This window comes from Macaca fascicularis, chromosome 1, assembly GCF_037993035.2.
Source record: "Macaca fascicularis isolate 582-1 chromosome 1, T2T-MFA8v1.1".
In the NCBI taxonomy this organism is placed as follows: domain Eukaryota; kingdom Metazoa; phylum Chordata; class Mammalia; order Primates; family Cercopithecidae; genus Macaca; species Macaca fascicularis.
Window position 1 is genome coordinate 182570030 of NC_088375.1, and position 25469 is coordinate 182595498.

General features: G+C 43.3%; 2 protein-coding genes across 4 annotated transcripts in view; one reads left to right on the forward strand and one right to left on the reverse strand.

Moving 5' to 3' along the window:
• ZFYVE9 (zinc finger FYVE-type containing 9) overlaps window positions 1–14185 on the reverse strand; it is a 203517-nt gene extending 189332 nt beyond the window's left edge. For all 3 annotated transcript variants that reach the window (XM_074006683.1, XM_045386337.3, XM_074006690.1), the window contains exon 1: window positions 14023–14185. The gene's annotated coding sequence lies outside the window, so the exon portion shown is untranslated. The remainder of the gene's footprint in view (window positions 1–14022) is intronic.
• On the forward strand, window positions 12923–14364 carry LOC141410039 (uncharacterized). The gene is made up of 3 exons (XM_074036867.1): window positions 12923–13040; window positions 13189–14042; window positions 14286–14364. Exons 1-3 carry the CDS (start codon window positions 12923–12925, stop codon window positions 14325–14327), a joined length of 1014 nt encoding a protein of 337 aa, XP_073892968.1. The 3' UTR covers window positions 14328–14364.
• Window positions 14365–25469: the final 11105 nt, after the last annotated feature.

Below are 25469 nucleotides of genomic sequence, written 5' to 3' on the forward strand. Positions count from 1 at the left end.
CCTTTAAGGAGAAGGACAAGGGCAAGAGGTATGGGTGAAGGCAAATGAATGAACATATGGGAGTGGATGAAAAGTATGAAAATATTTGTTTCATGTGTTAACGCCCACCAGAAAGTATCCAATACAGAAGAGCCAATGAACAGCCAAGGAGACAAAATGACTCAACTAGCTAACATCGGTCACCCAGAGGTGGCAAGACGGGGACATAAATGGAGAGGTCACCATGGCAGAAATAGAGATGGAAGCAGAGAAGGAGACATGGACTCCCATTTACCAAGGCCAACTCTGAACATCCAACCTATGAGCAACAAAGACCAACACCAACCCTCCATATAGCATTATGCCTCAGGCAGACCAACAGACTATTAAGTGGCAAGCTAACTACACTGTGCCTCTTCCATCTTGGATGGACCAATTATTGATCTTCACAGGATTAGACACTTATTCCAGGTATAAGCTTGCCTTTCCTGTCCACAGAGACCTAGCCAGTACCACTAAACATGGACTTACACAGTGCTTAATCAACAGACATGGAACCCAGCCAAGCGAATCACTTCACAGTGAAAGATTTGTGGCAGTAGGCCCATAACCATGAGCTCCAGTAGTTATATCCATAACAGCTCCATACAAAAGGACCCAGTCTTACAGAGTATTGGAATGGCCTGCTGAAGGTACAGCTAATGTATTAGCTCAGAGACAAAAATGGTGTGCTACCCTCTTGTATGCAGTACATGCACTGATTTAGAGCTAGGCTCCCAGTAAGAAGAATACATGGGTCTGAGAACCAAGAACTGGAAAGAGAAACAGCCCCTACTTGCCATCATTCCCAATGATCTACTTTGTGCTTCCTATCTCTGCAATGTGGGGGCTCTATGGCATTAGAAGTCCTGGTACCCAAAGCGGGCACACTTTTGCCAGGAGACACAGTCAAAGGTCACAATGAACTAGAAGTTACAGCTGCAGCTTGAATATTGGATATTCCTCGTGTCCAAGGACTAGAAAGCAGTAAGAGGAATGCCCATCTTGGCAAGATTAATTAACCCTCATCCTCAGGAGGAAGTAGGGCTGCTGTTACACAAAGGGAACAAGAAGGAACATGTGTGGGACTCAGATGATCCCCTAGGATACCACTTAATGCTCCCTGCCCAGTTGTGACTATGAATGGACAAATGCAACCACTCCAGTCTGAGAAAGGCATGGTTCTCAGACTCTCAGAAATGAGGGTTTGGGTCATACCACTAAGTAAACAACCAACACCAGCAGAAATGATAGCTGAGGGCAAGGGCAATTTAGACTACATAGTGGAGATGGCTCTAGAACCTTGTGGCTCTGAGACCAGCTACAGTGATGAGCCTGAGGCCTGTCTCAGTAATCTCTTTCTACATTTCCTCCCTTGGAGGAGCTGCTCTCAGAAACTGTGAAGACATGGATCTGTGCATCACAAGAAATGGACTGTAGCAGTCACTTACTTGGATCTTCCTTCAAAAAAGAATTGCCATTCAGGTACAAGGAGTTTGGTTAGCTAACAGCCTCCAGCTGCAGCGTGTCCAGAATTCATCTCAGCTTCCCAGTCATGACCATGCTCTCCTTGGGCAGCTCTAGCTGGTGACTAAACATGGTGGGTATACTAAAATCTGGCCATTTCTGCCCATGCAGGACTCCTCTAACAGGCAATATGTGCTCTGAAGTTCCCAGTTAGGTTGACTGAGATTTTTTCAGATCTGCATCACAGACTGAGGCTCTCCCTAGCCAATTCTGCTTTCTCCCCATTTCCTTTCACAGGCATTCCACCCCATAAAACCTCTTGCGCTACTATATCCATTTCAACGTCTGCTTCCCAGGAGACCTGAACCAATATACTATGTAATTAGCTCTTTATGTGTATCTATTCATTTAACCCACTGATGTATTATTGTTAGTCCATTTTACAGGTGAGAAAACTGAGGCACAAAGAAATTATTAATTTGCCCAAGATCACAAAGTGAAAGGAGAATTAAATTTGAACCCAGTTTGACTCTGGAGCCTGTAATTTAATCACTATGCTAAGGGAGACAGGATACTGTCTTGTCATCTTTAGATATTAACAGTGATTATTCTGTGTAATTTTAAAGAGTAAAAGAGCAAAAGGATATACGCTAGAGGAAAAGCTACATTTTTGGCTAAATATAAAAAGAAATAATACTGCTAAAATTCTAATAATGTGCAGAATGAGCACCTTCAGGAAGTAATCAGGACCTATCATCTGAGAGTTCAAATAGTCTTGGATATGGTGAGGGTGAGACTTTAAAAAACAGACAAAAGTTGACCTACATCAGTAAAAGGTGTTAATTACTAAGCCCTATGTAGAAAAAAGGGGTTCCACAACCAAATAAGTTTGGGTAATACAGCCAGGCACAGTGGCTCATGCCTGTAATCCTAGTACTCTGGGAGGCCGAGGCAGGTGGATCACCTGAGGTTAGGAGTTTGAGACCAGCCTGGCCAACACGGTGAAATCCCATCTCTACTAAAAATACAAAAATTAGCCAGACATGGTGGTGCATGCCTGTAATCCCAGCTACTCAGAAGCCTGAGGCAGGAGAATTGTTTGAACCTGGAAGGCGGAGGTTACAGTTAGCCAAGATGGCACCACTGCACTCCAGCCTGGGCAACAAGAGCAAAACTTCATCTCAGAAAAAACTGGGGTAATACATAGCTGAACAAAGTTAAACAAGTTTCTTCTACTCCTTAGTCTTTAGAATACTAATGTGCATTTGCAAACTTCTACCTGAGGGATATAGTAAGCTGAAAACCCAAACTTATTTGACTGAAGAACATTTCCTTGCTCCTAGGGAACATGCTTTAGAAATCCTGGATGGGCCTGGAGCGGTGGTTCATGCCTCTAATCCTAGCACTTTGGGAAGCCGAGGTGGGCGGATCACTTGATGTCAGGAGTTCAAGACCAACCTGACCAACATGGTGAAACCACGTCTCTACTAAAAATACAAAAATTAGCCAGGTGTAGTGGCGGGTGCCTGTAATCCCAGCTACTCAGGAGGCTGAGGCAGGAGAATTGCTTGAATCCAGGAGGCGGAGGCTGTAGTGAGCCGAGATCACACCACTGCACTCCAGCCTAGGTGACAGAGCGAGACTCCATCTAAAAAAAACACATATACACACAGACACATGAGAAGATGCACACGATGAAAAAAGAGTGTGGACTTTCCAGTCAGAGATATATGAGTTTGATATATAAGTTTGAATCATGGATGTGGGCTTAAGCTTAGGAAAATCAATAAAACACTCTAAGCCTCAGTTCCCTCAGCTGTAAAACGCATAATAATACAATGATCTTATAATAGCCTTAGTAAGAGTTAGAAAAAACATATGTGAAATACTTACCAGAAAGATGGCACACTACAAGGAAGGCTTTTATATTACACAAAAAGTAATACAAAGTAAAAGAATCCAAAAAAACTCCATAAACCTGGAATCATGGAAGAACCGGATGCAAAAATAGCAGTGAGGAATGATCAGCTTGGAACCAAATCATGACGGCTATATGCCAGGTTAAAGAATCTCAATCTTGCTTTTTAAACATTGAGCAGAAATTTCCAAGAGTGACCTCACAATAACTTCAAAAATAATTTACCTCAGCTACTACTACTAAAAAAAAAAAAAAAAAAAAAGGGACAATTATCACCAGAATCACAAAAAGGCCTACATGATGTATTGTGAAGTTCAAGTTTCAAACTGGCAGTGTTTTATTTTAATTACATTTTAGGGATTGTTTCTCCTGCTCAATTGAAAATGAAAAATGGAGACTAAAGTTTATATAAATCCTGACAGGATGTTTTGACAAAATTTTGACATTGCTTGTTCTATCTTTTTTTTTTTTTTTTTTTTTTTTGAGAAAGGATGTTCCCCTGTTGCGCAGGCGAGAGTGCTGTGGCGCGATCTCGGCTCACGGCAGCCTCCCCTCCGGGTTCCCAGGTTCAAGCGATTCTCCTGCCTCAGCCTCCTGAGTAGCTGGAACTACAGGGGCCCACCACCACGCCCAGCCAATTTTTGTATTTTTAGTAGAAACCAGGTTTCACAATATTGGCCAGGCTGATCTTGAATTCCTGACCTCAAGCAATCCATCCACCTCGGCCTCCCAAAGCATTGGGATTACAGGCATAAGCCACCGTGCCCGGCCCTATCTTATCTTATCTTATCTTATCTTATCTTATCTTATCTTATCTTTCTATCTATCTATCTATCTATCTACCTACCTACCTACCTATTTAGAGATGAGGTCTCACTATTGTTGCCCAGGCTGGAGTGGAGTGCAGTGGCTATTCTCAGACATGATCCCACTACTGATCAGGATGGGAGTTTTGAGCTGCTCCATTCCCATCCTGGGTCAACCTGGTGGTTTCCCACTTCCAGGAGGTCACCCCCTCCCAGGAGGTCACCATACTGATGCCAAACTTAGTGCAGACACCAATCGGCATAGCACACTACAGCCCAGAACTCCTGGGCTCAGGCAATCTTCCTGCCTCAGCCTCCCAAGTAACTGGGACTACAGGCACATGCCACCACACACAGTCAATGTATTTTAACAAAGAGAATTTTGATATAGACTCTGTTGGGCTATGAAACAAATCATAAAAACATGTACAATTTACTCTTTCTTCATTTTAATAAAATGAAATCTCACAGATAAACACCAAACCTTAATCATTAAAGGTTAGGAAAGAACCAAACCATATTGCAAACAGAAATGCATACTTTTTCATTAATCCTACCAAAAAGGCTCCAGAACTGCTGTTTTTTTAACTTTATATGGAAATTATGCCATCCAAAGGAACTAAAGGATTGTATAATAAACCAGAACAAGAATTTCAGCTCAAAATCACCACTATAGGCCGGGCGCGGTGGCTCACACCTGTAATCCCAGCACTTTGGGAGGCCAAAGCAGGTGGATCACAAGGTCAGGAGTTCAAGACCAGCCTGGTCAAGATGGTGAAACCCCATCTCTACTAAAAATACAGAAATTAGCTGGACATGGTGGCGGGTGCCTGTAATCCCAGCTACTCAGGAGGCTGAGGCAGAGAATTGCTTGAATCCAGGAGGCGGAGGTTGCAGTGAGCCAAGATCATGCCACTGCACTCCAGCCTAGGCGACAGAGTGAGACTCCATCTAAAAAAAACAAAAAAAACAAAAAACACCGCTATAGATTCTAAAAGTGAACTTCAGCGGGAAAATACCGTGGGTGATCCACTGCATGTAGAATGAAGGTCTAAAACTTGCACTTTGTTTACTCTCACAGTGGTTCCCTGTAGTATTTCCTAACCGGTTTGAAAAAACTTTAGAAACATTAGCAAGTAATTACTGCTGAGTTTGAACTATGTCCTAAAAAAACCTCATAGGGAGGCTTTAATACCTTGAATGAGTAACCAAAACATTGGGTGATATTCTACATATAAGACAATCACATTTGTATTTATATAAAATTATGTATCATTGAGAGGTAATGGCGAGTCTTAAAATCTGTCATGCCTGACTGCCTAGAAATGTTAATATGAAACTGGACTGTAAATTTTTAGAAATGCTTCAGTAGAGTTAAAGAAAAACTAAACTTAGACATTACAACTGCCTTTTCTTAAGAAATATTCGTATTGCCTGGGCACAGTAGCTCGCCTGTAATCCCAGCACTTTGGGAGTCCGAGGCAGGCGGATCACAAGGTCAGGTGTTCAAGACCAGCCTGGCCAACACAGCGAAACCCCATCTCTACTCAAAACACAAAAATTAGCAGGGCGTAGTGACAGGCGCCCATAGTAAAAGCTACTCGGAAGGCTGGGTCAGGAGAACTGCTTCACCTGGGAAGTAGAGGTTACAGTGAGTCGAGATCACGCCACTGCACTCTAGCCTGGTCGACAGAGCGAGAGTCTATCTCAAAACAAAACAAAACAAAAAAATTCATGTTAAGGCTGGGCACAGTGGATCACGCCTGTAATCCCAGCACTTTGGGAGGCAGAGGCAGGTGGATCACTTGAGGTCAGTTCAAGACCAGCCTGGCCAACATGGTGAAAGCCCGTCACTACTAAAAATACAAAAATTAGCCAGGCGTGGTAGCGCGCACCTGTAGTCCCCACTACTAGGGAGGCTGAGGCGGGAGGATCGCTTGAACCAGGGAGACAGAGGTTGCAGTGAGCCAAGACTGAGCCACTGCACTCCTGCCTGGGTGACAGAGCAAGACTCCATCTCAAAAAAAAAAGAAAGAAATATTCATATTAATAGAAGACAATCTTTTATATAGCTGAAGTCCTCACACCACCATTCCTATCACCACCCAATGTGGTTAATCAGTTCCATCCACCAGAGTTCACTGTTTACTAAATAGGAAACTAGAAAGTTTACAGCTATTTTTTGTTTGTTTGTTTTTGAGATGAAGTTTCACTTTTCTTGCCCAGGCTGGAGTGCAATGGTGCAGTCTTGGCTCACTGCAACCTCCACCTCCGCAGTTCAAGCGATTCTCCTGTCTCAGCCTCCCAAGTAGCTGGGATTACAGGTATCCACCACCATGCCCAGCTAATTTTTGTATTTTCAGGAGAGATGGGATTTCACTATATTGGCCAGGCTGGTCTTGAACTCCTGATCTCAGGCTATCTGCCCAACTCAGCCTCCCAAAGTGCTGGGATTACAGGCATGAGCCACCGTGCCTGGCCTACAGCTTTTATCCTCATGCCAAAAACATTCCTTATCATCAAAGAATCTGGCAATGTATCTGCAAGTAAAAGCTTCAACAATTTACCTAATGACTGTAAATAAAAGTTATTAACCAAGAGCATGGTGGCTCATGCCTGTAATCCCAGCACTTTGGGAGGCTGTGGGTGGATCATTTGAGGTTAGGAGTTCCAGACCAGCCTGGCCAACATAATGAAACCTCACTTCTATTAAAAAAAACATTAAAAAGTTATGAACCACCAAAAGAGCCTTATATTATCACTTCACACTCACTAGGATGGTTATAATCAAAAAAACAGATAACAAGTGTTGGTGAGGATGTGAAGAAATTGGAACCTTCATACAATGCAGGTGGGAATATAAAAAGGTGCAGCTACTTTGTAAAAACAAGCTGATAGGTTCTCAAAAGGTTAAACATACAGCTACCATTTGGCCCAGCAATTCCATCCCTATAAATACCCAAGAGAAATGAAAGCATATTTCCACACAATAATTTGCACATGTATGTTAACAACATTATTTATAGTAGCCAAAAAGTAGAAAGAGCCCCAACTGATAAATAAATAAAATGTGGTATTTCCATACAATGGAATATTATTCAGCAATAAAAAGAAATGAAGTGGCCGGGCGCGGTGGCTCAAGCCTGTAATCCCAGCACTTTGGGAGGCCGAGACGGGCGGATCACGAGGTCAGGAGATCAAGACCATCCTGGCTAACACGGTGAAACCCCATCTCTACTAAAAAATACAAAAAAAAACTAGCCGGGCGAAGTGGCGGGCGCCTGTGGTCCCAGCTACTCGGGAGGCTGAGGCAGGAGAATGGCATAAACCCGGGAGGCGGAGCTTGCAGTGAGCTGAGATCCGGCCACTGCACTCCAGCCTGGGCGACAGAGCCAGACTCAGTCTCAAAAAAAAAAAAAAAAAAAAGAAATGAAGTATTGACACTTGCTACTGAACCCTAAAACTATTATGCTAAGTAAGAGAAACCAGTCATATATGGTATGATTCCACTTACACGAAATGTCCTGAATAGATAAGTAAATCCATAGAGGCAGAAAGTAGTAGTTGCCTAGGACTAGAAGGATTAGGGAGATCCTGGGAGTGACTGTTAATGGCTACAAATTGCTTTTTGGAGTGATTAAAATGTTCTAAAATTAGAGAGCAGTGATGTTTGCACAACTCTGTGAATACATAATACTGTTCTAACTTTTTTAGTTCCGTAAATGGGCTGTTTACCATAATTTAAAAGAAAAATGTAAGTACTACTTAATTTGTAAAACAGAAAATACTTTATGCATTGAGTATCCCTTATCTAAAATACTTGGAACCAGAAGCATTCGGGACAGATTAGAATTGCGACGCAAATCTAAACACAAAATTCATTTGTTTCATATATACCTTATACACATAGCCTAAAGGTAATTTTATACACTATTTTTAATAATTTTGTACATGAAACAAAGTTTTGACTATTTTGATTGTGATCCATCACACGAGGTTAGGCGTGGAATTTTCCACTTGTGACATGATGTCAGTGCTCAAAAAGTTTTGGATCTTTGAGCATTTCGAATTTCAGACTTTTGGATTAGGGATGCTCAACCTGTAAAAACAGCACTTTTCACATTATTTTATTAAATAAAATTTACCATTATAAAGCACAAGATATTCTACTAACCCCATAACCAAATACTAATTCTACTGACACCTTGGTTCCTCCTTAATTTAGCAATCTCTAATAGTTCAAAATTGGATCATGCTGATTTTACTTATTATTAGTAAACTATATAAATAATTAACAATCTGGCCAGCCTGGTGGCTCACGCCTGTAATCCCAGCACTTTGGGAGGCCGAGGCGGGCAGATCATGAGGTCAGGAGATGGATACCATCCTGGCTAACACGGTGAAACTCCATCTCTACTAAAAATGCAAAAAAATTAGCCAGGTGTGATGGCAGGCACCTGTAGTCCCAGCTACTCAGGAGGCTGAGGCAGGAGAATGGCGTGAACCCGGGAGGTGGAGCTTGCCGTGAGCCAAGATCACGCCACTGCACTCCAGCCTGGGCGACACAGTGAGACTCCATCTCAAAACAAACAAACAAACAAAAAAACAAATTAACAATCTTTCAAGCTCTTTTTTCAAAACTCAAGAGAAATATATTTTCCACTTCCAGAGTCCAGATTTAACAGGACTCATGGGACTGAACTCTGATTTACCCATTATATCATTTAATACTCACAATAATCCTGTAAGGTGACCATTATCAGTCACATTTTATAAAAAAGTAAATTGAGACTTAAAGAGGGTAAGAAACTTGTCCAAGGTTATAAGAAAAGACTGACAGGCTATTAAATCTAGTTCTTGCCTACTGCAGTTTATAAGGAAAAGTCTATGTTCTGAAAACAGTTAAGTAAATTTAATAAATTGAGAGTTTTTTGAAAACTAAATATGTGAACTATTTCTATTCAGTGCCTGCAACTATATATTTTCCAATGATTATTATATACAGTTGTCTCTCTGTGTCTGTGGAGGATTGGTTCTAGGAACCCACAGGATACCAAAATCTGTGGATGCTCAAATCCCTTATATAAAATGGCACAGTATTCGCATATAACCTATGCATATCCTCCTGTATACTTTAAATCATATCTAGATTACTTACAATGCCAAATACAATGTAAGTGCTATGCAAGTCAACTGTTATACTGTCTTGGGTTTTTACTTGTATTATTTTTATTAGTGTATGATTACTTTTGTGTGTATGTGTGTGTGTGGATATTTTTGAGCCTTGGTTGGTAGGTCCCACAGATACAGAGGTCTGACCGTACCAAGAATGTAGCTCTATATAATGCAGGTCAAGTATACAAAAGTAAAATTAAAGATCAACGTAAAACACTGAAAATAAATAATCTGCAACAAGTATACCCTATACTAAGGGAATACTAATTTATTGGCTAAAACTGAAATGGAAAATATACTAAGATCGAAATTGTTTTCCATAAAAAAATTCCAAAGAATTCCAAAAGTAGACTTAGTCTAAAAAAAATAAAGCAACCAAGTTTTAAGTCACGCAGAAATCCCAACGCCTGATTTTTGTTTTTCCCAAAAGGAAGAAAGAAATGTACATTTATTGAGCACCTCCTGCATGACAAACACTGAGCTAATTGCTTTCGGTTACTTTTATCTCATGGAACCTGTTCTACTTTGCTGGGAGGGGTAGTGTTACTCCAATAGTACATAAGAAACTCAGAATCTAAATGTCACATTGCTCTAAGAGGTGTGGTAAGGATTCCTGCTCACATCCGACTCCATACTCTGTACCACATTATGCAATTAACAACCATAAAACACACATATATACACCATCCCTTTAGGAACATAAGAACTTAAGCTAAAATCCAGGCAATTATCTTTTTTTTTTTTTTTTTTTTTTTTTTTTGAGATGGAGTCTCGCTCTGTCGCCCAGGTTGGAGTGCAGTGGCCGGATCTCAGCTCACTGCAAGCTCCGCCTCCCAGGTTTACGCCATTCTCCTGCCTCAGCCTCCCGAGTAGCTGGGACTACAGGTGCCCGCCACCTCGCCCGGCTAGTTTTTTTTGTATTTTTTAGTAGAGACGGGGTTTCACGGTGTTAGCCAGGATGGTCTCGATCTCCTGACCTCGTGATCCGCCCGTCTCGGCCTCCCAAAGTGCTGGGATTACAGGCTTGAGCCACCGCGCCCGGCCTCAGGCAATTATCTTTTAAACAAGCTTTGTGCCTTGCAACCAGTCTGTGGCTAGCACGTTAACAAGGTGCCAAATAAAAGTTTACTGAATGGAATGAACGGTGGTAGCTTAGCAACAGAGGAAGGAATTACCATCTCTACTCACTCTACCTTTCTAAAGGAGTTAATACGAAACTATCACCAGGCAAAATAAACAATTATTTCCTTAAACAAAACACTGAATCAGGAATTGGAAGAGAAAGGAATAATCATATATAAAAATTATTATCAATGTCCTTAAAGGGCAAGATGAGACACAGACGCCTTAAACAGAGATTTAGTACGTTCCACTCAATTACAACACTTGTCTGACCTACCTTGTAACAGTTAATTAAAGGTATTCTGCTTCCACAGGACAAGTTTAGTAGAGCCCTTGGTCATTTTTGTGTTTCCCAGAATACCTACAACAGGATCTGGCACTTAAAAGCCAAAACTCCATAAAAATATTTTACAGATTGTAATACCTTTTCAGATGTATTTATCCTAAAAGCCTTGCAAGGTAAGCATAATAACTGAAGTATATGCATTTTATAGACAATGACATTGGTGTCCATTAAGTGCCAAAGTAAATAACGAGGTGTTCTATCACACCACAGCTATCACAGGAGGCTCTCAATAAATGGTTGCTGATTGGATTAGCTGTCCCTCAAAATATCATTTTTCTTTCTAAGATTATTTACTACGAGAAATGACATCCTTTGAGCTGGAGCTGCAAGGAAGTGGGAAAAAAAAAAAAAAAGAAATGACTATTGCCACTAAAGATTTGTAATTTTGCTAGAAAACAGACACCTTCCTTCGGCTCAGCAAGGTTAGTTAATTTTAAATTTACTGTATCAGTGATTCTCAAACTTCAGTAGGCCTAAGAATCAGGGAGACTGATAAAAATAAAGTTCTTTGGGCCATTGTCATCCCTAGAATTTCAATTCAAGGGACCAAGAATCCATATATTACATATAATACCTATGTTATATATATAACAAGCACTCTCAACTGATTCTAATGTTGGTGGTCTTTAGGGACACACTGAGAACTGTATTCGACTGAATTCGAACTGTATTCGAATGGAGTATCGCTCTGTTGCCCAGGTTGGAGTCAGTGGCCCAATCTAGGCTCACTGCAACGTCTGCCTCCCGGGTTCAAATGATTTCATGCCTCAGCCTCCAGAGTAGCTGGGGCTACAGGTGCGTGCCACAACACCCGGCTAATTTTTTTTATTTTTAGTAGAGACGGGGTTTCACCATATTGGCCAGGCTGGTCTCGAACTTCTGACCTCGTGATCCACCTGCCTCGGAGGGGGGCATCTTGCTTACATTGCCCAGGCCGGACTGGAACTCCTAGGATCAAGGGGTCCTCCCAATTCAGCCTCCCCAGTAGGCCTAGCCATCACACTTTGCCTGAATTAGACTTTTAAAAATCTAAATTAACCTACCAAAATAACTGGTAATCAAGCCAATAATTAACAGAAATACTTAAAATCTGACAAAAACAATGCAAGCCTACAGCATGTAAGACAGTAGATCTTCAAAAACGTGTACCATGCCAAACTTTCTCCCTACATGGAGACCCCATGCTGCATAGAAAGTTAAGTTAGGGATCTTTTAGGTAGTTACCCATATTCTTCTGTTTCAATTGATGAATTCAACTACGGTTCCAATGTAATTTGGTAAAATATTTTTATAGGTCCTATACAAATGGCAATGTAAAATGGAGCAGTCAGATAATTTTAAACCTAATATACAGAAATAATTTTAAAAATCACTGTCAGTACAAGCCCATTATAAACCTGTACTGTTTACAATCTGTGAGATTATGGGTGATTTCTCCTATTATTATTTATTAAGAGCCAACACGGTACCTTTCCATACTTTCCAAATTTTCTACAAAAAGCATATTTTTTCATGATTATAAAAGTTTTGCAAGTACCTATAAGTCTTATAACTTTCACACACATAACAGGAAACCAGGAATAACCTGTAATCACATTTCTCACGAAACATAAATATCTGACTTACGGTATCAAACTGTAAGTACTAACATTTTCCAACATTAATATCAGAACAAATCATTTTATTTCTAAAATTTAGTATGTGTCCCATTTCCTTCAGGTATTTATTAGAGTAGCTGGCACTTAAAGAGGACTTAAAATCCTCTTGCCAACCATTATCTGGATCTCTTTAAGTGGAACATTTTCGTACCGAACACTGAAGCATAAAAATATTTCCTCTGGCGGCGGGGGGTGGGGGGGAGGACAGACCTTTGTAAAAGACGTTTTTATAACTGTGAGTGTTTATCTAGAAAACTTAGCATCGCAAAGATGCGATGGGGCTTTCTCCAAGGCAGACCACGCTTAGAGACAAGATACAATACAAGGAGGCTGGGCTGAGCAACCGGCAGGTGATGAAATTTCACCTCAAATAAGACGCAAAAGGTTGTTCTCGAGCAAGTCAGATCCATGAATGACACTCCAGGAGTACCACGGGCTCTCTTGGTCCCGCACTCTCTGCACCCCAATTCTCACCCTGGCCGCCTTCTCCTCCCCATTCCCCCGCCACTACCGGGATTCTGAGGTACTCGGTATGGGACGCGGGGAAGCCAAAGCTGTTTGCAAACAGGCGTCATCTACCTCCCTCTGGGATGTACGTGCAGGGCCCAGGCTAAGAGGCTGCGCTCGGCCCGGGCCCGTGCAAACCCGAAAGGCGGCCGTGCTCCTGCCGGCCCCCAGCTCCACACACCGGGCCGCGCCGGAACCGAGGCCGGGGCGAGGGCTTCCCAACGGCGCGGGGCCTAGTCGCCCCCCACGGCCTTCAGCCTCCCGGGGGACGCAGGCAGAAAGGGCTGAGGCCCCAGGACCGCAGAGTGGGGGAGGCGGCCGCAGTGGCAGGACGCCCCGTCCGCCCGGCCCGAAGGCTGCCGCCAAGGCCCCCACAAGCGGCGGGAGGCGGGCGAGCCCCGGACCGCGCCGCGCCACACTCACCTCGAGCAGCGGCCGCCTGCGCTTCAGCATGGCCAGGGGGGTCGTCCCTGAGCCGAAAGCCTCCTCCGGAGGGCACCGGCGCGGCCCCAGGCGCCACCGCGAAACCTCCCACTCCTGTAGGAGCTGCGGTAGCTGCGGCTGCGGCTGCTACTGCTACAGCTGCTAAGGCCCGGCACCCGCCCAGCCGCATCGGCGCCCGGGCCGCGGCAGCCACGCGGATCCCGGAGGAGCGCCGCCGAGCCAGGCCGGGGGCGCAAGGCTGCGGCGGGACGACCGAGGTGCAGCAGGCGAGGATCCTCAGCGAAGCCTCCAGCGTCGGGTGGCCGCTCCTGCCGCCGGCGCCGCTGGGCCACAGCGCCCCCTGGACCCCACGTCCGGCTACGGCGTCGGGACTGCGGCGGCCGCGCCGGGCACGAGCCGCAGGGAACGCTAAGGAGCGCGGCCTGGGGGCGGCGAGGGCCCCGCGCTCCCTGCGCAGCCCGCGGCCCGCGGCCGGCCGGGGACTCCACTTCCCGGGAACCGGAAGCCCCTCAGTTCCCACCAAACCCTTGACGTTCCCCGCCCCCCGCCAGACCCGAGCACCTTTTCCTTCTCTCCCGAAGGTACGTGAACGTTCTTGTCACTCGGACCCGCACCTGAGAGCAGGAATGTAAGGGAATCCCTTCGTTTGTCTCTCCCGGCTTCGGGGGTGGCGGGGAGACCCCGTTCTAATCCCTTTAATGCGTCTGGATGAAAGAAGAGTGACCCAGAACAAACCTTTTTTTCAAACATATACACACTCCTCTCCCAAAACAGACGAAGGAATTGTCTTTGACCTTAACTTTTTTTTTTTATCCACTGTGTAGATCATTACAGAAATTTTCTACAGATACCAACCAAACCCTTAACACCTAAACCACCACCCCCACAAAACAAATATGAAAATATATATGTATATATATGCCCAGCCAGAGAAGAGAATAGCCAAAGGGTTGTCCTGAAATTCATAAACAACTTAAAGGTAAGCAAAGAATCACCCATCTTTTACTAACACCCTCCCCGTCCCAACCTCTTCTCTCCCACCTCCACCCCTCATCCCAGCCGAATCCTAGTAATGCTCTGAAGGAAGGAAATTATTACACAGTGGGGGCTATGGAATCATTCTGTTTACAGATGCCCCATATTTGATCCCAATCAGCCTCTAGGGTGCAAACGTCAGAACCAAAAACAAACAAGACTGTCAAAGGGGAAGTAGGGAAAGATAATTCTCCAAATCCTCTGATCCCCAAATTTTCCAAATACACTTTTTTGACAGAGTGGTGGTATATTAGAATGTGTAGTGACTTTGGTGTCAGACGCATACTGACACTACCAGTTCCAGTTCTGTCATCTATAGCTTTATGACCCTGGGCAAGTTATGTAACATTTTTGAACCTCAGTTTTCTCCTGCCTGCCTTGCTGGTTGTTGTGCAGATTGGAGATAAAGAGACTGGCCCATAGAAGATACTCAATAAATGCTAGTTCCAATTTTTATTGGTTCCAGTTCTTTTTCTTAGGCTCAATTTTGTACTCATCTGTTTTTGTTTCTCATTCTCTGTGTGTGTGTGTGTGTGTGTGTGTGTGTGTATATGTGTGTGTGTAAGTGTATTCCTATCAAAAGATGGATGCTCCATTCTTCATCCTCCCTAGTCTGGGTGCAACTTCCCTAAATTTCACTAATGGGTTTATGTAACACCCCTCTACAGAAGAATAGAGCCTCATGCACTGGATCCTATGACATTCTATTGTACAGCAGATATCAGCATGCAACCAGTATTTTTTATGTATAAAAAATGTTATAAGGCAATCTCACCTTACCTTAGGTTATGGCCTAATGATGATAAATAATAATGAGAAACTACAGGAATCATTCATTTAATAATTGAGCAGCCACCACAGAGAAGCTGTCACCTAGTAGCTCTCTTAATGAAAGCTGTTCCTGTATAATCCTAACTGTGCCTTTGCCACATACTCCTGAGTCACAAAAAAATCACTATACCCTTTCTATAACAAGAGAAACTGGGGCTCTAAGGGAAACCGTGATTCATCCTCGCAGTGATTCTATGAATTAGGTGCTATGCTACCACCATTTTACATGTGAAATACATCCAACCTAAGGAAAAGCTGTAAGTAGACCCTGAGATTCCCTTCAGTCCCCAACCTGATGCCCCAACAGTGCTTTCAGCAATATTAATAAAATGCTGTAAGGGTCATTTGTTGCTACAAAATTTTCAGTCGAGAGAAATGGGCCCTTCTACTGATTGAGATCATTAACTCTGTAACCTAATATTAGCACTGTATTTTTCATGCCTAGATCACTGCCACCACAGGAAACCTGCATTTGTTTATGAATAATCATGCAACCCAGGGCATAGCTACTACATGAAGAAGATGATTCATTTGTTCCCAAGACCAGTTTCCTCTTGCTTCACACTTTCTCTCCTTGTTGCTGAAAGCAGCTGCCTTTATCATCACCACCTCCTCCCCGATCAGAGTAGTCCACTTTAAATCCTTTCATACTCTACAATTTCATTCCATCGTTTTCAGTTTGCCTTCTGCTCCTAAAATGTCTCTCACCTGTTTTCCTCTCTTCTACTGTAAATCTCTTGTTCATTTTAATCTACTTTGGCCTTCTGTCAATTGATTTGGCTACCCTACTCTCAATTTTGCATTGATTTCCACTATTAGCTAGCAACTGTAAAATGTCTCTGTATTCCCAACCTGGTAGACCTCCCCACTTTCATTTTTATACTGTCTACATCCTGTAGAAAGCCAATATTCTAAGAATTTTTTTTTCAACAGAGTTTAAGCTCTAGCACCCCAAGCAAAATATTCTTTGCTCTTTAAAATTAGTTTTTAAAATTCAGGCCAAAAAGATACCTGTTTCCTGACTTGGTGAATGGCACCATCATCCACCCAGGTGCCCAAGCCAAAAATCTTGGATTCATTCTTAACTCTTGCCTCTTTCTCCTGGGCAAGTAGTTACAAAGCCTGATAAATTTTACTTTTTTGCTTTTTAAATTTCTCTTCTCCTGTCCAACTCCACTGCCACTCACTTTGATCTAGTAAATATGCTCAATAAATTATAGGTGAACTGAATGAAAAAAAGGAATAAGGAATGAATGCATGTTCTATTTGGATATAAGAGTAAATACTGGTCGGGCGCGGTGGCTCATGCCTGTAATCCCAGCACTTTGGGAGGCCGAGGCATGTGGATCACCTGAGGTCAGGAGTTCAAGATCAGTCTGGCCAACATGGTGAAACCCCATCTCTACAAAAATACAAAAATTAGCCAGGCATGATGGCGAGTGCCTGTAATTCCAGCTTCTCAGGAGGCTGGGGCAGGAAAATCACTTCAACGCGGGAGGCAGAGGTTGCTGTGAGCCAAGATCGCACCATTGCACTCCAGCCTGAGCAACAGAGCAAGACTCAGTCTCAAAAAAAAAACAAAAAACAAAAAAGTAAATACTATAGAAAAGTTTGTTTAAAGGAAGGCACAAAACCCCTTCCATGCTCCTATTAACCCTTGTGCTTCCTAATTTGTAACTACTCATCACTGTAGAGTCAGTATCTATTTACTTATATGTCTCCATTGCCAAATTGTAAGCCCCTGTGGGATGGGTTCAGTGTTTGATTCATATCTGTGTCCCTAGAACCAGTCTCAGCACAAAGTACACCCCAGAGAATGTTAAGCTGAACTGAACCTCCCTCATCAGACTGTAGATAGCCTGCATCCCACATGCTCAGTGACTTTTTAGGACTTTTCCCTTAAATTTCAGGGCCCACAAAAAATAAGACTCCCGGCCGGGCACAGTGGCTCACACCTGTAATCCTAGCACTTTGGGAGGCTGAGACTGGCAGCTCACAAGGTCAGGAGATCAAGACCATCCCGGCCAACATGGTGAAACCCTATCTCTACTAAAAATACAAAAATTAGCCAGGCATGGTGGTGTGTGCCTGTAATCCCAGCTACTCAGGAGGCTGAGGCAGGAGAATCACTTGAACCCAGGAGGCGGAGGTTGCGGTGAGCTGAGACCACGCCACTGCACTCCAGACTGGGCAACAGAGTGAAACTCCGTCTCAAAAAAAAAAAAAAAAAAAAGTTACCAGGCATGGTGGCAAGAGCCTATAGTCCAGGCTACTTGGGAGGCTGAGGCAGGAGGATCGCTTGAGCCCAGGAGTTTGAGGTTACAGTAAGCTATGATTGCCCCACTACACTCCAGCCTTGGAGACAGAGTGAGACCCTGCCTCTAAAAGTAAAAAAATTATTTTTAAAAAATTAGCAAAGCAGTTCTCATTCTAGGAGATGAGGATATGTAACTAATCAAATATATGGACAAAGATATATGCAAAAATATGTTAATTGTAGGTTTTACTGTAAGCTATGATTGCCCCACTACACTCCAGCCTTGGAGACAGAGTGAGACCCTGCCTCTAAAAGTAAAAAAATTATTTTTAAAAAATTAGCAAAGCAGTTCTCATTCTAGGAGATGAGGATATGTAACTAATCAAATATATGGACAAAGATATATGCAAAAATATGTTAATTGTAGGTTTTACTGTAAGTTTATAACATAATGTGAGGAAAACCCTAAATAAATTAAATTAAAATGCCTCCACATGCCAGGCACTTTGACCCAAGCCTGTAATCCCAGCACTTTGGGAGGCCAAGGTGAGTGGATCATCTGAGGTCAGGAGTTTGAGATCAGCCTGGCCAACATGGCAAAACCCCATCTCTACTAAAAATACAGAAATTAGCTGGGCATGGTGGTGCATGCCTGTAATCCCTGCTACTCAGGAGGCTGAGGCAGGAGAATTGCTTGAACCTGGGAGGCAGAGGTTGCAGTGAGCTGAGATCATGCCACTGCACTCCAGTCTGGGCAACTAGAGGGAAACTCCATTAAAAAAAAAAACAAAACAAACAAAAAAAAAACCACTCAACACAAAGAAGTATTATGCATCCATTAACAATTGTTTTTAAATAATTTTAAATATTGAAAACTGCTAATGATTCAATATCAAGTTAAGACAGTGTTAAGTAAAAAAAGACTATTATCCCAATTATGTGCTTTTTATACTTACAAAATATATAAATATGATACTTAGAAGGAAATAGTTCAAAATGTTATATGTTTGTGGAATTTTTTGATTTTTTAATTTTGGAATAATATCAGATTTAAAGAAAAGTTGAAAAAATAGTACCCCAAAATCCCACATACTTTTCACCCATATCTAACCACATTTGCTTCATCACTCTCTGTCTCACTCTTGCTCTGTTTCTTCTATCTCATAGAGAGATATAGATTTTGTATTAGTCTGTTCTCAAGTTGTTATGAAGAAATATCTGAGACTGAGTAATTTATAATGAAAAGGTTTAATTCACTCACAGTTCTGCATGGCTGGGGAAGCCTCAGGAAACTTACAATCATGGTAGAAGGCATCTCTTCACAGGGCAGCAGGAGAGAGAATGAGTGCCAAACAAAAGGGAAAGCCCCTTATAAAATTGTCAGATCTCATGAGAACTCACTATCATGAGAACAGTGTGGGGAGGGAGATCTGCCCCCATGATTCAATTATCTCCACCTGGTCCCACCCTTGACACGGGATTTTTTTTTTTTTTTTTTTTTTTTTTTTTGAGGCGGAGTCTCGCTCTGTCGCCCAGGCTGGAGTGCAGTGGCGCGATCTCGGCTCACTGCAAGCTCCGCCTCCCGGGTTCCCGCCATTCTCCTGCCTCAGCCTCCCGAGTAGCTGGGACTACAGGCGCCGCCACCACGCCCGGCTAATTTTTTTGTATTTTTAGTGGAGACGGGGTTTCATTGTGTTAGCCAGGATGGTCTCGATCTCCTGACCTCGTGATCCGCCCGCCTCGGCCTCCCAAAGTGCTGGGATTACAGGCTTGAGCCACCGCGCCCGGCCGGGATTTTTTTTTTTTTTTAATGGAGTCTCACTCTGTTGCCCAGGCTGGAGTGCAGTGGCACGATCTCGGCTCACTGTAACCTCCACCTCCCAGGTTCAAGCGATTCTGCCTCAGCCTCCCAAGTAGCTGAGATTACAAGCATGCACCACCATGCCCGGCTAATTTTTTTAGTTTTTTAGTAGAGATGGGGTTTCACCATATTGGCCAGGCTGGTCTCAAACTCCTGAACTTGTGATCCGCCTGTCTCGGCCTCCCAAAGTGCTGGGATTACAGGTGTGAGCCACCTCCCCTGGCCATGACACAGGATTATTACAATTCAAGATGAGATTTCAGTGGGGACATAGCCAAACCATATCAGATGTATAAAGAGGCTATTGTAATTTTTTTTTTTTTTCTGAGACGAAGTCTCGCTCAGCCGCCCAGGCTAGAGTGCAGTGGTGTGATCTTGGCTCACAGCAACCTCTGCCCCCTGGGTTCAAGTGATTCTGCCTCAGCCTCCCAAGTAGCTGGGACTACAGGCACATGCCACCAAGCCCAGCTAGTTTTTGTATTTTTAGTAGAGAAGGCGTTTCACCATGTTGGCCAGGATGGTCTTGATCTCTTGACCTTGTGATCTGCCTGCCTTGGCCTCCCAACGTGCTGGGATTACAGGTGTGAGCCACTGTGCCCAGCCTAATTATTATTATTTTTTTTAAGAGACACTGTTGCTCTGTTGCCCAGGCTGGAGTGCAGTGGTGCAGTCACAACTCACTGCAGCCTTGAACTCCTGGGCTCAAAGAACCCTCTTGCCTCAGCCTCCTGAGTAGCTGGGACTGCAAACATGCACCACCATACCTGGCTTATTTATTTATTTATTTATTTATTTATTTATTTATTTATTGGTAGAGGCGAGGTCTCACTGTGCTGCTCAGGCTAGTCCCAAACTCCTGGCCTCAAGCAATCCTCCTGCCTCAGCCTCCCAAAGTACTGAGATTATAGGCCTGAGCCACCATGCCTGGCCCATTGTAATCTTCTAATCTATCCCTAAATATTTTTCTGTGTATTTCATCAAAACAAAGACAGAGTACATATATCACAGTATAATTATCAAAATTAAAAACTTAACATTGATACAGTACTGTGATCTCATCTGTGACCTTGGATGGGCATGATGGATCACACCTGTAATCCCAGCACTTTGAGAGGCCAAGGTGGGAGGATCACTTTAGCTCACAAGTGTGAGACCAGCCTGGGCAACATAGCAAGACCCCTATCTCTACAAAAAAAAAAAAAATTTGGCCAGGCACAGCGGCTCACACTGGTAATCCCCGAATTTTGAGATGCTGAGGCGGGCAGATCACCTGAGGTTGGGAGTTTGAGACCAGCCTGACCAACATGGAGAAACCCCGTCTCTACTAAAAATACAAAATTAGTCAGACGTGGTGGCACATCCCTGTAATCCCAGCTACTCAGGAGGCTGAGGCAGAAGAATCACTTGAACCCAGGAGGTGGAGGTTACTGTGAGCCGAGATTGCGCCATTGCACACCAGCCTGGGCAACAAGAGCAAAACTCTGTCTCAAAAAAAACAATTTTTTTTTTTTTCAGGCCAGGCACATTGGCTTATGCCCATAATCTCAGCACTTTGAGAGGCCAAGGTGGGCAGATCACCTGAGGTCAGGAGTTCAAGACCAGCCTGGCCAAAAGGGTGAAACCCCATTTCTACTAAAAATACAAAAATTAGCCGGGCCTGGTGGATCACACCTGTAGTCCCAGCTACTTGGGTGGCTGAGGCACAAGAACTGTTTGACCCTGGGAGGCAGAAGTTACAGTAAGCTGAGATCACACCACTGAACTCCAGCTAGGGCAACAGAGTGAGACTCCATCTCCTGCCTCAGCCTCCCAAGTAGCTGGGACTACAGGCGTGTGCCACCACACCTGGCTTATTTTTGTATTTTTAGTAGAGATGGGTTTTCGCCATGTTAGCCAGGCCAATTTTGAACTTGTGACCTCAGGAGATACGCCCTCTTTGGCCTCCCAAAGTGCTGGAAATACAGGCGTGAGCGACCATGCCTGGCCTAACATTATTTATAGAAAAAGAAAATAAGTTTTTGGTTCTGGTTCAGGATCCAGTGCAGGATCACACATTATAATAAATTTCAAGTTTCTTTTATTTTCTTTAATCTGGAACTGTTTCTCGGTGTTTTTTCTTTTACATCTTTACATTTTTAAAGAATACAGGCCATTTGTTTTTAAAATATCCCTCATTTTGAGTTTTTCTGATTTTTCTTTATTAAATTCAGATTATGCATTTTGGGCAGTAATACTACACAATTGAAGTTGTGTCCCTCTCAGTGTATCTTATCCAGAGTCATGTGATACTTGTATGTCTCATCACTGATGAGAGTAACTTTATTCACTTAAGATGGTATTGGCAGCCGGGCGCGGTGGCTCACACCTGTAATCCTAGCACTTTGGGAGGCTGAGGCAGGCAGATCACGAGGTCAGGAGATCGAGACCATCCTGGCTAACCCAGTGAAACCCTATCTCTACTAAAAATACAAAAATATTAGCCAGGCGTGGTGGTGGGTGCCTGTAGTACCAGCTAGTCGGGAGGCTGAGGCAGGAAAATGGCGTGAACCCAGGAGGTGGGATTTGCAGTGAGCCGAGATCACACCACTGTACTCTAGCACGGGCGACAGAGCGAAAATCCGTCTCGAAAAAAAAAAAAAAAAGATGGTATCAACCAGATTTCTCCACTGTAAAGTAACGGTTTTTCTCTTTGTGATTATTAAATATCTTGTGGGAGATAATTTGAGACTATCCACTTTTTTTTTTTTTTTTTTTTTTTTTTTTTTTTTTGAGACGGAGTCTCGCTGTGTCGCCCGGGCTGGAGTGCAGTGGCCGGATCTCAGCTCACTGCAAGCTCCGCCTCCGGGGTTTACGCCATTCTCCTGCCTCAGCCTCCCGAGTGGCTGGGACTACAGGCGCCCGCCATCTCGCCCGGCTAGTTTTTTGTATTTTTTAGTAGAGACGGGGTTTCACCGTGTTAGCCAGGATGGTCTCGATCTCCTGACCTCGTGATCCACCCGTCTCGGCCTCCCAAAGTGCTGGGATTACAGGCTTGAGCCACCGAGCCCGGCCGAGACTATCCACTTTTAACATTCATTTGTTATTCTTGCTTGAGCCAATATTACTATAATGGTCGCCAAATGATAATTTTCTAATTCCATCATTATCATTCCTTATATATTTTAAATTTGTCTTTCTGCTATAAGGGATAGCATTCTCCATTTATTAATTTATTACTTTGTTTATATCAGATAAACTCATTGATTTTTATTCTATGAATTATGTAATGATTATTATATAGAGATGCACAAATTGTTTCAGATTCAGCTGGTTTCTGTATTCTTTTAACATTTCTTCATCATTTTTTAAGACTTCCCTTACTTTCTGGTGCTGTGTCCCAGGGGCACCTTGTACTTTCCCAGCCCCATCCCTGGAATCACCCATTCCCCTAAAAGCCCAAGTTCCACTTAATAAAGAGTGGTCATTAGAAATAAAAACCTATGTGCTAGTTGTTTTCATTGCTGCTATAATGTCATTGCTTCTAGGCTCTTTCACTGAGCACAGCTAGAAAATACAAACACACACACACACTCATGCACACACACACGTGTCCCAGTTTTGTTTGAACATCATTTTTACCTTGAACAACAGACAAGCTATGGTTATCCAGAGTTGGAAATTTGGCAGACATTTTCTAGAAAATGGACAAAGTAAGACTGTCACTTCCAGGAAAACAACTAACAGTATTTGTTGCCAATGATAAAATTCAAGTTTTCAAATGAATATTAGAATTTTGAGGCCAGGTGCAGTGACTCAACCTGTAATCCCAGCACTTTGGGAAGCCAAGATGGGAAGACCACCCAACATCAGGAGTCCGAGACCAGCCTGACCAACATGGCAAAACCCCGTCTCTACTGAAAATACGAAAATTAGCCGGGAGTGGTGGTGGGTGCCTGTAGTCCCAGCTACTCTGGAGGCTGAGGCAGGAGAATCGTTTGAATCCGGGAGGCGGAGGTTGCAGGGAGGTGGAGGTTGCAGTGAGCCGAGATTGCGCCACTGTACTCCAGCCTGGGCAACAGAGTGAGACTCTGTCTTAAATAAATAAATAAGTAAATTAGAATTTTGAAAAACTCGTATTCACCACTATGAACTTGAGAGCTTTCTAAACTTTTCTGAAGAGATGGGTAGAGATATTAGCTGTTGGGTTTTTTTTTTTTAAATATCCTATAGTGAAATGTGTCAACATGTGGAAGATCTGCATAACTTAGTGAACCAGTATTTTTTCTTTTTTTTTTCTTTTTTCTTGAGACAGAGTCTTGCTCTGTCGCCCAGGCTGGAGTGCAATGGCGCAGATCTCAGCTCACCGCAACCTCTCCCTCCCAGGCTCAAGTGATTCTCCTGCCTCAGCCTCCCAAGTAGCTGGGATTACAGGCACATGCCACCACACCCGGGTAATTTTTGTATTTTTAGTAGAGATGGGGTTTCACCATGTTGGCCAGGCTGGTCTCAAACTCCTGACCTCAGGTGATCTGCCTGCCTCAGCCTCCCTAAGTGCTGGGATTATAGGCGTGAGCCACCACACCCGGCCATGAACCAGTATTTTTTCAAATAACGAATGCATGATGTTACAAAAGTACATATAGGCCAGGCCCAGTGGCTCATACCTGTAATCCCAACACTTTGGGAGGCTGAGGTGGACAGATCACCTGAGGTCAGAAGTTCGCCTGTCCAACATGGTGAAACCCCATCTCTACTAAAAATATTAAAATTAGCTGGGCATGGTGGCGGGTGCCTGTAATCCCAGTTGAGGATTACAGGCTGAGGCAGGAGAATCACTTGAACCTGGGAGGCAGAGGTTGCAGTGAGCCGAGATTGCGCAACTGGACTCCAGCCTGGGCGACAGAGTGAGACTGTCTGAAAAAAAAGAAAAAGAAAAAAAAAGCACATATAGATAAAGTATCTATTTAAAATGTAATATAGAGCAATGGATTTAATGTAACAGTATGAAAAGTTCACTGATTCAGTTTCAGAGTCCGCATTGCAACTCACCTTTAATACATTACACCTGTGGCCAGACATGGTGGCTCACACCCATAATCCCGGCACTATGGCAGGCTGAGGCAGGAGGATTGCTTGAGGCCAGGAGTTCGAGACCAGCCTGGGTAACATAGTGAGATCCTGTCTCTACAAATACTTAAAAATTAGCTGGGCATGGTGGCACATTCTTGTAGTCCCAGCTACTTGGGAGGCTGAGGTGGGAAGATCACCTGAGCCACGAGGTTGAGGCTGCAGTGAGCTATGATTGCACCATTGCACTCCATCCTGGTTGACAATGAGACCCTGCCAAAAAAAAAAAAAAAAGAAAGAAAGGAAGGAAAAGAAAGAAATTACCACTTCTCAAGTTTTAGAAAGAAAGAAAGGAAAGAGAGAAAGAAGGAAGGAGGGAGGGAGGGAGGGAAGGAAGGAAAAGAAATTACCACTTGTCAAGTTTTGATGTAGTATAAAAAATATCCACAAATATCAGAAATGACTATTAAAATACTCCTTACTTTTCCATTGGCATATCTGTGTGAGGACAGATTTTCTTCATATACAGCATTTTCCAACAGATTGAATGCTGAAGCAGATACAAGAATCCAACTGTCTTTTCTAAAGTCTTTCAGACTTTAAAGAGATTTGCAAAAGTGTCAACAATGCCACTCTTCTCACTTTTTTGTTTTGGAAAATATAGTTACTTTCATTAAAATAAGTTATATATTAAAAGATAATGGGTTCACTATTTTTTTTATTATACTTTAAGTTCTGGGATACATGTGCAGAACATGCAGATTTGTTACATAGGTATACACACTTGTCATGGTGGTTTGCTGTACCCATCAACCCATCACCTACATTAGGTATTTATCCTAATGCTATCCCTCCCCAGCCCCCCACCCCTGAACAGGCCCTGTTGTGTGATGTTCCCCTCCCTGTGTCCATGTGTTCTCATTGTTCAGCTTCCACTTATGAGTGAGAACATGCAGTGTTTGGTTTTCTGCTCCTGTG

Bases quoted from the DNA above. Each gene is read 5' to 3' on its own strand.
- LOC141410039 (XM_074036867.1), top strand. From the start codon at position 12,923: ATGACACTCCAGGAGTACCACGGGCTCTCTTGGTCCCGCACTCTCTGC. The intron at 13,041-13,188 runs GTATGGGACGCG...GCCGGCCCCCAG, and splicing joins CCGGGATTCTGAGGTACTCG to CTCCACACACCGGGCCGCGC. The intron at 14,043-14,285 runs GTACGTGAACGT...TCCACTGTGTAG, and splicing joins CTTTTCCTTCTCTCCCGAAG to ATCATTACAGAAATTTTCTA.